At 42.2% G+C, this 14,614-nt stretch overlaps 1 protein-coding gene and 1 non-coding gene across 2 annotated transcripts in view; both read right to left on the bottom strand.

Annotated features, from left to right (window-relative positions):
* The window catches only part of CPN1 (carboxypeptidase N subunit 1), a 58,384-nt gene that overhangs the window by 31,493 nt on the left and 12,277 nt on the right, over positions 1-14,614 (bottom strand). Inside the window, exons 3-5 of the mRNA XM_063434152.1 lie at positions 6,033-6,188; positions 5,044-5,229; positions 2,404-2,515 (exon numbers count right to left, since the gene is read on the bottom strand). Of these exons, the coding sequence (XP_063290222.1) occupies positions 2,404-2,515; positions 5,044-5,229; positions 6,033-6,188 (454 nt within the window). The remainder of the gene's footprint in view (positions 1-2,403; positions 2,516-5,043; positions 5,230-6,032; positions 6,189-14,614) is intronic.
* Positions 11,153-11,237, bottom strand: TRNAL-UAG (transfer RNA leucine (anticodon UAG)). The gene has a single exon. It is a non-coding gene; the product is annotated as a tRNA-Leu (tRNA).

Below are 14,614 nucleotides of genomic sequence, written 5' to 3'. Positions count from 1 at the left end.
ACAAAGGCGTGCAATTCATCTCTCTGGCGCTGAAGCTAATCAAGAGCATCAGTAATGGTAGAATAATAGTCCACCCTTTTAGATTTACAAATGTGTCTTATTATCACTGTAAATCTCTTTACTTTTATCCTAATTACACTTCAAATGCCAGGAATTGTTGTAGAGGGTTGATGTACTGCTTCTAAAAATCTTAGAATTTTTATAGTGTTTATTATAGTCAGCTTGCTTGAGGTTTTATAGAGTTTATTCACTAAGCTGGCAACGGTGGAGAACTGACAAGGGAATCAACAATTTGAAAGGGATACGCCAAGTACTATGACCACATCAGTGATTTTGAAGTGGTCATGGTGCCTGGAGTATATCCTCTATGCTACCGGAGGAGTAACTCAACCCTTGGCAGCATCATTGGAATGTCATAAGCCAGCCTGGAACTCTAGAACAGAATTTCATTAATTGGCGGTCAGCTGACGCTTTCATCCAATGTATAGAGATGGTTGTGGCTCCCGGCTTCTGCAAGGGCATCACTAGACCAGCAGGGAGCATTGGAGCCTGAGTGAACTAAGAAAGGGGGCAAACCTTTGCTAAAGGGTTTGACCAGCTATGGAGGAAAAGGGCCAGGGTACTCCTCAGATCATAACTACTACAGTAGGCTATACTGGTGATGATAATTGGAGTAACCCTTTTAAGCCATAATATCTAAAATAAATCAATTCTCTTTCTTGGCTACGTTGGTCTATGAATTGGTAGAGAGTTAGAATACAGAAGAGCACACAAAGAATATTAGAAATTGCTCATTCAACTAGTTACAACCACAGCATAATGCCCAATACCACTGTGAACCATGTTTCAAACCCACCATGATAAAAAAACAAAAAAAAATGCAACATCAGCAACCCAAACACTTTACATTAGAAACATAAAATTCTATTAAACACTTTATTTCTCCCCCCTCCCCCCCCCCTGTTGTGTAATGAATATTTTGATATCATAAGTATGTAGTATTCACTGTTATCTAATTATAGGAAACGTATTTACTATATCCATATAATCAGCGTTAAAGGAACACTGCAAGTACCATAACCATGTCAGCCCTCTGTAGCGGTTGTGGTGCTAGGAGTGCCCTGGCACTGTCCCAAGGTAAGATGTCAGTGTTTTTAGCATAGTTTAGCAACTTACCTGGGTCCTGCTGAGCGCCCCAGCTGGAGAAGCCAGGTGTCTCTGTAGAATAGCACATGGTAGATGCAGGACCATGCTTATTGGCTTAGAGAGCGTTCAACTGACCCTCTCAGCCAATGAGCATAGTCCTGCATGGCCTTGCTGTGCTTTATAGACAAATCTGGTCCCTCCTGCTGAAGAAGGATGAATGTGGCAGAAGCGGTGCGTGCAACTGTAATGAGCAAGGTAAGTAGTCAAACTGTGCAAAAAAGGATTGGCATCATCGCATGGGATAGCGCTAGGTCACTCATGGGAGAATGCCTACATACCTCCATGAACTAGAATATGCTGAACCCATCCAACCCTCTAAACATAGACCCTCGAGCATATTAAAAACCTAAAGCATAGGAGCACCTTAGAGCTTCTCCTCATCTAACAATCCCCTTATCTTGCACCCCTTCTTAAATACACCCCAAATGTTGAATTTTGTTTTATTATGGAAAAAAAAAAAGGTGCCGTGTTATAGCAATGTCAATTTACAATCTTTTTACCTGCATTTTACAAAATTGCTCTATACCAACCATGTATTTGCAATGCAACACCAAAATAAAGAATTGTAAAAAAAAAATATGAATTCAAAAGAAAATATTTAAATAGCATATAAGCATTCAATATCATCTAAGATGATCAGTGTCATCTAAACAAGAAAATAGTGGAGACTGTGAGTGTGGTACCCCTGGGGATTGTGTGTGTGTGTGTGTGTGTGTGTGTGTGTGTGTGTGTATATATGTCTCCAATTCTAGCAAAAATTACAGTTTAACAATGAAAGCTTAATTCTCTCCATCTCACATTTTTTTTCCAAAAATATCACCGCCGTGATTTTGAGATTTTTTTTTTTTTTTTTTACTTCTTATTTTCCTATAATTTGGGATTTCCTTGTCGAGTCTCCACAAATTTCACTTTTTAGAGAACAAACACATATCATTTTATATAATATCTGACATTTAATTTGATTATTGAGCTCACGTTTCTGGTCTCTGCGTTATTTAAAATGCATAACTTTCATCATAGAATCCTAAAAATGTTGGCCAACATTTTTTAAATTTACTTTGAATTCCTAAGAATTTACGTATTTTAATAACCTTAAAAGTATTTTTTCCTGAAATAATACTTGGTTATTTTTATAAAAACCAACCAGGTGAATGCTCATTTTCTCAATTAATGCTCATCACACGGATTAGCCCTCACCTTTGCTTAGTGAATACCAGGAAGCTCCATTAGTGATTCCATCTGGGAAATAATCTCCACAATTCAATCCGTGATACATCCAACCATGTGAATAAGAATAGGCTTTAGCAAGCTGTGTGAAAAGGTGAGAAATCAGTAACACCTATAAAGACCAAGGTCAACTACAAAAAGCTCCAATCTATCAAACAAGTTAAAACTATTAATAAATACACGCTCTACAGCTTAACATGTTCAAATCGTCATGTGTTATTGATCAACATAGATTCTTCACGGGTTCTTGGCGCCAATGACTTTCCTCATGAGGATACATTTATCACATGGATCCAGGGAATTTTCTTAATATGAGGGGAATTTAGGGAAAATAGACATATTTCTTTATACACATAGTAATTATTTCAATCATTCCAGTCATGTTCGGCCAGGGGGGGGTCTTTTTAATATTCTGAACAAATATTTCACTCTTGATCACTTCCATACCTCCTAGAAATTGATAGTTTTAAAAATCTGAAGATTATGGGTGATAAGAGGTAAAAGAGACATGCCAGTGATGGAGTGTTTAACATAAACATTAAAGGGTTACTCCAACCACCATGACCATTTCTGCTTTTAGACGTGGTCATAGTAGTAGGAGTCTGTATGTGCAGCATTTCTGCTTGAAATACTGCACGTACAGAGATATCGGCTATTTTGTGCTGTGGGCTAATTACCGGTACACCCCCTGCATATGTGACTTAAACATTCCAGGAAATCTGTGTCAATTATGTGCCAAAAATATGTATGTCATCAGCGCACACTGCACAGGATTGTAGGTACATTTTATACATGGAGTAACCCTTTAAAGCACATATAATTCGGGATCGACCGATTATCGGTATGGTCGATATTATCAGCCGATATTCAGAATTTTCAGCAATATCGGTATCGGACTATAAAGATACCGATATTGACGATAATGCAGACCAGGGCCGCCATCAGGGCATGACAACCGAGACGGTTGTCATGGGCCCTGCGGTCCTGAAGGTCCCGCAGCACACTCTTACTTGCCTTTCCAGCAGCTCCGTTCAGCTCCCCTGTCTAAATCTCGCAAGTCCCACAGCCATCAGAGCGTTGCCACGGGTTACCATGGCAAAGTTCCGTGCGGCACGCAGGCCACAAGAGTTAGACAGGGGAGCTGCTGGTAAGGGAAGTAAGAGTGCACTATGTCACTATGCGCACACACACTGCATTCACTATACACACTACACAAACACACACACACACACTCTGCATTCATTATATACACACACTACACAAACGCACACTGCATTCACGATACACATACTACACAAACTATCACTGCATTCACTATACACACACACTACACAAACACACGCTCTGCATTCATTATATACACACTACACAAACACACACTGCATCCACTACACAAACACACACACACTACATTCACTAACCAAATACTCTCACGGCATCCACTACACACATATATTCTTGAAAACATTAAATATTCTGACTCGCATGTATATTTTGTTCATTTACCTTAATAAAAAAAAAGATTTGCAAAAAATAAATAAATAAACATGTTCAGTTAACAGTAGATTTGTGTAGAAATAGTTTTGTTTTTTTAAAACGGTAAATGTACAGAATATCGGTATCTGCAAGTTTTCAGCTATCGGCCTGAAAATTCACAGATTATCGGTATCGGCTCTAAAAAAATTTAATTTCGGTCGATCACTACATAGAATCCAAACTGAGATTTTAGCACAAGCTAGTAACTACCTAAAAGTAAGTTATGGGTTGAGCTTTTATTTTCTTTACTGCCCATAACTAATTTTATTATAATGTAAACATGTACCTGTGGGTATATTATGCATCTCTACAGTATTGTCACGACTAAACTATGTAAACATATACATAGACAAGAAAAGGAAAATAAAAGGACAGAGCGTAAACCGGACCTTAGAATGGCCGGACTAATACACTAGAGACAGAGAATGGTCAAAGGGAAAGCCGAGGTCAAGGAAGCCAGAAAATACACAATACTGTTAACACAAGCCAAGTCAGGGAAACCAGAATTCAGAATAACCAGGGAAAAGCCAAGATCAGGATACCAGGAAATCAGATTCACAAATATAAAGCACTCTCAGGAAACCAGGAACAGGAAACCACGACAGGGCAAGGTACTGGAGTGAGCTAGGGATTTAAATATCCCTCTCAAAGGTCCGATTGGTCAGAGGGCGACCCCAGAACGTGCGTGCGCGTTGACGTTGTGACGTCACACTGAATTGAGCTGTTGCAAAAATAATATGCATTTGTCTGCAGTGTAAGTAACCACACTGGCACCAAGAGAAAGGTAAGTCGGGCTTTATGGACTAGATTTTGTTTTGCATTACAAAATATAAAGCTTACATGCTATTGGGAGAAAAGGGAAATAAGAACCTAATGCACAACTGGATTTCTTCCCCATAACAGTAATACACTTGAAACAAACTATACCCTGAATTCCTCTAATCTGTAAATAATTTGATTTAAAGAAAATCATTGCATCTAGTGCCATAATGTACACTTTACACCAAGCTAAGCACGGGTACACTGTAAAATGTTAGTTTCACTGTTGAATAGATGGATTTGTATTTGGCTCACCTTTTTAAACATCTTGTCATCTGGTGTTGGAGTATGACCTGTAGTGCGTCTATAACCTTTCCCTCTATAGTCTTTGGATTTATCATACGGATAATTAGCAACTACAGCCCCACCGTGCAGGTTTGCAGAGAGGACAAAATTGTAATTATTCATCCATTCAATTGTTGCCAGTGTCTCAGGCTCCACCTGTAAAAGTAATTTGTGTATCCTATTAACTATTAAGTTTTTTATTTTTATTTTTTTTATTAATATTACCATAGCATAAATGTTATGTACAGAAAGAGCTAATTGAAGTTATCGAAACACAAAGAGAAAATTTGAGAAATTTGATGCTAGAGGTAGTTTGGTGTAAGAAGACTCCATATGCAATATAAACGGTTTTCTCTTCTTAAAGGTGGCATTATAAACTAGAGTAGATTTTTTGTTTGTTTGTTTTTTTTACTTTAATGAAAACTCTGTAAAAAATATAAATATATGAATGTAATTTTTGACAAAATCAAAGCAAATATTTCAACGGTCTTATTTATGAATGGAACTGCTGTGTCTGTATGAATGTTTCTCTATATGTGTGTATGTGTGTGTGTGTGTGTGTTATACAAAATACCATGGGTCAAGTATTCAATTATTGGATAAACCATGACATTCCAGCTGGTGTGACTGTTTGCATGATCCTTGGCACTTTGGCTGATAAATCATCATGCCAGCCAAAAGACCTGGAGTGCCAGATATTGACAGAGCACTGTTGTGGTTATGGTACTACGAGTGCCCTTGCACCTCCCCCAGTATGTAAGTATTAAGGGTGAGAGGAAAAATAGGTTGGGTTAATACTAAGCAGCACCCATTTCCTCTGATGGGCTTACTTTGAAAAATAAATAATAAATAAAATGAATGAAAGACCTAGACTTAAAATATAGAAAAATTGTACTTACAAAGAATTAGAAAATCACCTTTAATTGTTCATTTCTTCATATTAAATAACTTTATCCTACCTGGCTTCTCCAGTTGTCTGGGAGAGGTATATGATGATTTTGTCCGCCATTCTTTTCATGGTAATACATTATAATATTGAGATCTGGGAAGTTCCGATTCAGATCCACTCCATTGATGTTGCTACGTCCAGTGAGGTACCCGTTTGTTTCTGGTCCCTGTTGAGTATGTGAGAATGCACATATGTGAACATAGTGCAGCATATTTAATCAAGCTATAAATCTGTCACGTGACTGGATTTAGAGAGTGAGGTTTCACTACAAATACTACATACAGCGGATAACAAACCCCTGCATTCAGTCTAGTCACGTAGGGATAGGTAAGATTTGGCACTCCAGATGTTGTGGACTACATCTCCCATAATGCTATTACAGTCATAATGAAGTAGGCAACATCTAGAGTGTCGAAGGTTGCCTAAGCATGGCCCTGGTGCTATCAAAACCACATTTTTAGCAATGGATGTTTACTGATATGACATCTTGTTGAAATTATATATTAACAAAGATATATATTTTACAATTCACACACTGGAGACACAAGCAACCATTATTGTTGGCCCTGATTCTCATGTAACATTGAATGAAAAATATCATATCCAGTTAAATAATTTGTTACATTGCCACTGTAATTTAGAGGTAAAGGGACACTATAGTCAACAGAACAACTTTTGCTTAAGTAAGCAGTTTTGGTGTATAATCCATGCCCATGCAGTCTCACTGCTCAAATCCCTGTCATTTAGGAGTTAAACCACTTTGTTTTTTTACAGCCGTAGTTACACCTCCCTGTATGTGACCCGGACAGCCTTCCTAAACACGTCCTGTAAAGTAAGGTCTAATGTTTACACTTTCTTTATTGCACATTCTGTTTAATTTAGAATTTTTAATCTCCTGCACTGTTAATAGCTTGCTAGGCCTGACAGGAGTCTCCTGTGTGTGATCAAACTTTGATTTACAGAGCAGGAGATAAAGAGTTCTAGTAAGTTACATCTGATTAAAAATGAAAGAATTATTCATGCAGGCTGTGTCCGTCACAGCCAGGGGACGTGTTGCTAGAACTGCAGAAACAGAAGAGATTTTACTCCTAAATGGGAATGAATTGAACAGACAGACTGCAGGGGAATGATCTATACACCAAAACTGCTTCATTAAATTGACACTAGAGTCACCAGAACGACAGCTTATTGTATTTATATGAGTATAAGAAAGCATGTATTTTCAGAGAAAAGGCAGTTTTTACATTACAGCCTAGGCCGGGATACCTCCACTGGCCACTCCTTAGATGGCTGCTAGAAGTGCTTCCTAGGGCAGTGCTGCACAGTGAGCAACACTACCATTCAGTGTCTCTACCCTCTGCATGGAGACACTGAACTTTCCTCATAGAGATGCATTGATTTAAAGTTCAGTGTCTCAATGCAGAGAGCACACTGTGCAGCACTGCCCCAGGAACCACCCCTAGTGGCTGTCTGTTTTTACATTAAAAAGCCTGATGGGACATACTATACTCACCAAAACAACTACAATATGTTGTAGTTGTACTGGTGACTATGGTGTCCTTTACGCTAAAGTTGTTTTGGCGACTACCTTATCCCTTTTAATTATACAGCGTAATTCAGGTTTAGTGCTGCTAGTTTAAGGTTAATGCTGAGGGTGCTAATTTAATAAAGCTTGGTGTGACATGCATAAGTATAGGTCTGAGATCCTGGTTATAAGACAGGCTGTATGGAGATCTTTAAGTCAATAAAGGTGATGGCGTAGAATTTGCCCTTGGACTAAAGCCCCTGGTATTTTTGCCACCCAGAAACACATCTCATTGTCCTCATAAAAGGATAACGCTATGAAGTCAAAATTATATATGTGCGCAGTATGTGCACCAGCAAAATCCAGATATCTTCCAGGCCTATAAAAACTGTGGTGTTCATTGAATTTTTCTTCCATTACAGTTTTTTAGAGTAGGTTTCTTCATTAGCCTACAATGTATTGTCCCTTGTGTGATAAGATTACAAGATTGCAGAATGTCACAATAATTGAAGATTATACTAGCTTTAGTGTACTAATAATCTTAATTTTAGTAATGACAGGAGGCGAATATTTGCATATCTTTCTTTACTGAAAACTCCAGCAGCATAGAAACAGTAACAACCAATCAGAGAAAAGATATGGTGCCCATAAAAGGCCCTGTCTATGACATCACTTCCTCTTTCTTTGAAGCGAAACAATAAATATCAACAATAAACATAATCATATTACGTCAGCAGTTACACAACATATTAGAATAATCAACTCCAGTAGTTCCGTGATGTAGAGTTATGGAAGGTGAGTCTTTGTCTTGATGAGAAGACGTTCACGCTGTAAGAAAAAGAAAAGGTGAAAGGACTCTGGCGTGGTAGCTTGTCCGCATACAATAAACATTAAGAATCTGATATACCAATGGATACTAGAATGAGTAACATATCAATATATATTAATTCTAAAGCAATGATATTTAAGAATCTGTAAACACAACATAATTCAAGGTACATGTCTAATTATTCAACCTATACAAGTCTCTCAAGCCACATATCTAAGTAGCAAACATACAACCATAACGTACTTACCTTCCTGAACATAGAGGGCATATTCTGTTAAACACGAGAAAAACATGGGAGGGATCCTATAGGGTGGGAAATATTCGCCTCCTGTCATTACTAAAATTAAGATTATTAGTACACTAAAGCTAGTATAATCTTCAATTTTACCACATGACAGGAGGCTTCATATTTGCATTTTTAAAGCTTAGAATTGACCAGTGTGAAGGAAGTATGAGATGTTTGCCGAAATAGAGCGTTCTAAACGTACCCTCTCGCGCTCAAACCGCGCATCGTATAATGTCGGTTAGGGAAGCGTCGTCCGAAAAGGACTTGTGGGGCCACCGCTCCCTTGACCGAGTGGGCTCCGAAACAAGGTTCGACGCCCGCTAGATGCGATAGCCAGCGGATCCATCTGGCCAGTGTAGCGGTAGACATCTCTCCATGAAGTTCCACGTAAGAAGTCAGGAGTAGACCCGTCGCATGAATACAAAGGGGGAATGATTTCGGTATACCCCATTAGCGTTCCGACCGCACCTAGTTTGGTGTCTGACACAAATTATGGGTATGACACCGAAGATGAATTGGACTTAGTTCGTCTTGATATGGTAAAGGTAATCCCGTCTGGTGTGATAGAGAAAAAACATCCATATCGAAAGTCCCAACGTCCGTCACCCGTCTAAATAAGACGAGGCATAACAAGAGGGCTAGTTTGGCTGAAAGTTGTTTCAGTGACAAACAAGGATTTTCCTGTTATTCCCCCAAGGAATCACAGCACCACATCCACCTGCCAGAGGTGTGAATACTTGGGTGCCGGGTCTCGATTTACTCGGTACCCCGTAGTAGCCGACAAACCAGTGGATCTTGACCTACTGGTCCGCCCTGTACTGGAACGTGCGCCACCGATATGGCGGATCCGATCACGTTGAGGGATTGATATGACCGCCCCAATGAGACCAGGTGTGACAGATAGTTAAGGATCAGTGGGGCAGGTGCGGTAAAGGGATCGGAATCCCTTTCCACCCACCAAACACTCCAGGCCGATCAGGCAGAAATATAGTCAATCCTGGTGCCGGGAGTCTGAGTCCCATCAGAGGTCGTAGTTGGTGCAATAGGTCGTGGACATTTCAGGAGGCCCTGAAATCGTCCAGTCCACTAGTGCCAGTCGTCCTTCCATGACAAAGGAGTGGGCTTCCCCTTGCGGTCCTGTCAAAAGTAGAGGGAAGGTAGGGAGTGGTAGAGGGTCTCCGCGAGACGCCCCCAGGCGATCCGGGAACCACGGTTGGCATTGTCCGAGGGGTGTCATGAGCAGGAGCGATATCCTGTGTGTGCGTCTGTATCGAGGCACCCTTGCCATTGTGGAGAGCGGTTGGGTCCGTTTGTATGGGTTCATCCACCACTACGCATCCGGAGGAAGAGTCAAAGATCGATTTGCCGATCCAAGTTTGCAAGTGAAGTAGTCACCATCGGAATTCCGTCCTCACTTCTGCCGACAGTGGGATCCAGTGGTCGCATGAGTGATCGGCGTGTACGTATCTAGTCAGCAGTCGTTGCATGGCCCTGTAGTGTAGTGGGCCAGGGAATATCGATTGTACGGAGGAGGAGAGGAGGAGAGGGATCCCACAAAACGGTGAGTATTCTGAGAGGAATCGTATCCAACCTTAGAGCGTGTCCGATATCCATCCGTATATGGGTGATCTTGAGCTTGGACCGACGCGGAACGTAGTTCTCCAAGCCGATGTCGAAACCGAGGAACTGACCCGACACAGATGGGGGAGTCGATTTGTCTGCGTACTACCAAAAAACCCGTGGAGTCCAGAACGTGAACGTCAAATTTGACCGCAAACGTAGCCTGGATTCGCAAAGGGTCAGCAAGTCTTCCAGGTACACGAGACATCGCACATCCAAATTCGCGGATATGAGCACTCACCAGCTTCAGTAGCTTTGTGGGTACCACGGAGTCGTAAACTGCTGTGTTAGTCCTCATCACTGGGATCGGAGGAAAACTAGGTAGTTTAGGGTAGCGGATATTGACAAGTATGTGTCCTCGGGGTCCAGATGTGTAAACCAGTCGTTATCGTTCAGGAGGTCTAGTAGAAGGTTGATTTTCTCTATCCTGAAGCGTTTGTATACCGCGTGATACCCTTGGTGATAGGTTGACTCGCTAGTAGATGAAGCGGTTGGTGGTTCGGTTCCGCTACCGACCAGTCCTCCCAAAAACACCTTTCCCCGAAGGGGTGTGGAGGATTTGCTTCAGCGAGGTTTGGGCTAAAGTTAGTGTGGTGGGTAAGTTCCCGCCGTCAAATAGTAGGATTTGTGCTTCTGGGCCGAAAACTAGTCGTTCTCACGTTCCCCTTCCTCAGATGGCGAGTTGTCTTCGTGTGAGTGATCTAGTATGTCCAACTGCGTGGTGGATAGTAGTCTTCTTTGTCGGAAGATTGTGGTGGACAGGGTCGTGGATTCCCAGTGTTCCATCTACTTGGTCTGTTCGATGGGCGACTTGCCTTAGACCTTAGTGGCAGGGGGGTTGGAGCCCTTCCCTTGCCGTTTTGACATGAAAGGTCGCGGGGTTGGGATTCGAACCCACGCCTCCAGAGAGACTGGAGCCTAAATCCAGCGCCTTAGACCGCTCGGCCACGCTACCTTGCTGCTGAGGTCTTCAGCAAGCAGTTTGGGGCAGAGCTCATAACAAGAAAACCTTCTCCACCGAGGCCGCTACTGCGTCGTTTATCAGTGCCTGGAAGTCCTAGGGGTTGAGAGTGTTCTCCATGACCCGTTCTCGTCCTGTTGGGAAATAGTGGTAGTCAGTGGGAGTAGTGTTTGAGGGTCAGCACGTAGGGGTGCTAGACTTCTGGTAGCACTGGGGGTCACCCAGGTAAAGCGGCTTGAATTGCCTGCATCAGATTGTCTGAGTGTATGAAATACTCATGTCAAGTGTAGAGGGGTCACCTCCATTAGTTTAATCCGGCTATTGGGAGCTGTGGCGTAGGCGCGATTGAACGGTAGTGCTAGTCCGGTTAGCCGAGTTCATAAATGCACGCCCGAGCTGTATGCACGGATGTAACTATACAGGCTTATTATAGAAGCGCGTGGGACCTGTCTCCATAAGGCCTGCAGCCGCAGGGCCCACGTGTATTCGACTGGGGTCATCCCAGGTGGTGTGCCATGGTAACTCAGAGGACACCCACATTATACTTGTTGGCACCTTACAAGTACTGCATGCATGTCTGGGGGTCACCCCAGGTGGTGTGCCATGAAAATTTACTCAGAGGACACCCACGTTCAATATGTACGCCAGGTACAGTAACTGTACAGATATGTATCCCTGTGAAGGGTACTCCGCAATACACTCAGTTCACTCATGATCCTGCCTGCAAATCGTATCCAGCAAGGTGGTACTGTTGTTTTAATGTAAAAACTACCAGGCAGTGTTTAAACATCCATATATGTATGCAGTAATCAGTGATAAAGTTGAGGCATAGGACTTCCTGTATTCCATCGGGGTTCACCCCGGGTGGCGTGCCGTGGTAAACCAGAGGACACCCACATCAACGTAATGGTCTATGAATGACCTTGCATGCATATCTGGGGGGTCACCCCAGGTGGTGTGCCATGAAAAATACCCAGAGGGCATCCACATCAAGGTAATGGTCTATGAATGACCTTGCATGCATATCTGGGGGGTCACCCCAGGTGGTGTGCCATGAAAAATACCCAGAGGACACCCACATCAATGTAATGGTCTATGAATGACCTTGCATGCATATCTGGGGGGTCACCCCAGGTGGTGTGCCATGAAAAATACCCAGAGGGCACCCACATCAACGTAATGGTCTATGAGTGACCTTGCATGCATATCTGGGGGGTCACCCCAGGTGGTGTGCCATGAAAAGTACCCAGAGGACACCCACATCAATGTTATGGTCTATGAATGACCTTGCATGCATATCTGGGGGGTCACCCCAGGTGGTGTGCCATGAAAAAAATACCCAGAGGACACCCACATCAGCTTGCACCCTTGGGTACAGTAATATAATATGACCCTGTGTAGGGTAACTAATATGATCTTCCCTTTGGAGGGTATAGTATTGCCAAATCCCCTGAGGGGTGATGTAATATTTCATATTGCCCTGCAGGGACCCTTTAAGTAGTATGCTCAGTATAGGGGCAGATAATGAACCAATGATAGTTTACATCCATTCATAAGTCATAACTTGTTAGAATTATGCCAATAATTAAGTTTATTTTAATTACTATAAAAACTAAAAACAAACATACAAACATACAGAGAATATTTTAAGGTGCTTAACCCCTTAAGGACACATGACATGTGTGACATGTCATGATTCCCTTTTATTCCAGAGGCTTGGTCCTTAAGGGGTTAAAAAAGGCAATATGTTTATGAGCCACAATAAAAAGGTATACAGTATGTTCTCTAAAGCCTCATACTGCCTGCTTGTTACCCTGCTCTGCAAGGGTTATTTACTCAGTGTAATCCAACTGCCAGAGATAGATGCAGTTAGGGGAGAAAAATTGCCCTGAGGGCAATCCCCCAAGTTCGCTGCGGCGGTCGGGTGATTCCCAGACCGCCGTGTGTGAAGGTAGGGCGGCCGTCGCGGGTCTCGCGAGCCGCGAGATCCAAGATGGCCGCCGGCCGTGTGAATAAGAACTACCCGCTCGCGGCCGCGAGCGGGCCGGAAAAAACGCGGCAAAAAAGGAGAACTCAACCCCGGCTACCCCCCACCCGTCCCCACCCAGCCCCTGTATGTAACGAGTGCAGGTCCGCGCGGCGAACGCGGCACGGACAGCCGTGACGCCCGCGGACCACCGGGCCGAAATATACAAGCACAATAAATCAAAAAAGATAACAAATCCGATGAGGCAGGGGAACTGAATAAGGGAAGGAGAAAGGGACAGGTTATAGGTAGTCAGGGTGAGAAAAAAAAAACAGCAAAGACAGCCTCCACCCGTCCCCACACAGTCCCCAGTAGTGTCCGCAGGGCAGGTCCTCGCGGCGAGCACGGCACGGATTGCAGCCGCGACACCCGCGGACCGCCAGAAACAGAAACAGGGATTAAAGGCAAACACTACCAAATAAATGCAGGAGGCACACAGAGAAAGGGGGAACAGGGAGACAGGCTAGGCAGTCAGGGGAATACAAAGTACAAGGAAATAGAAATATCAAGTACAATGATGATAGTAAAGTACAAACAAATAAGAATATTAGAGAGGTAAAAAATACTCTGACCTGTTTGAGGCTGGAGCAGCAAAGAAAGAGGAAGTGATGTCATAGACAGGGCCTTTTATGGGCACCATATCTTTTCTCTGATTGGTTGTTACTGTTTCTATGCTGCTGGAGTTTTCAGTAAAGAAAGATATGCAAATATGAAGCCTCCTGTCATGTGGTAAAATTGTGTTTGAAAGGAGAGTTTGTATATAAGTCTCCCATTGTGAAGAATAACCAAACATTCAATGCAAGCCAAAGCCATGAACATTAGTGTTTTTTTTTCATTGGATGTCTGTTTTTAGTTTTCAATTGAAAAAAAAAGTCACTCTGTAATTTTGATTACAGTTATTTTGGTTACCCTTAGTGCTGGAAACGAAGAAGCAAATTTGTTGGATTTTGCAGCAAAACATCCACAAGGATTATAGTCTGGTAGGGCTACAATTTCTTCCTCTTTATAGAGCAAAATAAAGTCTTTTCAGCTGAGTTTGTAAATGTGCGTGTTTCAGACAATTTTCATAACACAAATCTGCGTTCATATTCCATGCATTAGTCTAGTGCTTAACTGAGTTGTTGTTTTTTAAATAATATATTTACATCACCTAAAATATAAAAAAAATATGAATTTAAAGCCGCTGTGTCACCTTTTAGAGGTCTCTGCAAATAAAGGGTGGGCAACATTTAAGATCAGGATTTGAAAGGCAAATAACGTATTTGTTGGTAATTTTTTTTGTGGCGGGTACAGTAATCGGTTCACCCAACCTTTCAATTACTTCCTGTGGGGATATCTGAAGGAG

This window comes from Pelobates fuscus, chromosome 10 (genome assembly GCF_036172605.1).
Source record: "Pelobates fuscus isolate aPelFus1 chromosome 10, aPelFus1.pri, whole genome shotgun sequence".
In the NCBI taxonomy this organism is placed as follows: domain Eukaryota; kingdom Metazoa; phylum Chordata; class Amphibia; order Anura; family Pelobatidae; genus Pelobates; species Pelobates fuscus.
Note: the sequence above shows the minus strand (reverse complement) of the source record. Positions and strands in the feature narration are given on the sequence as shown.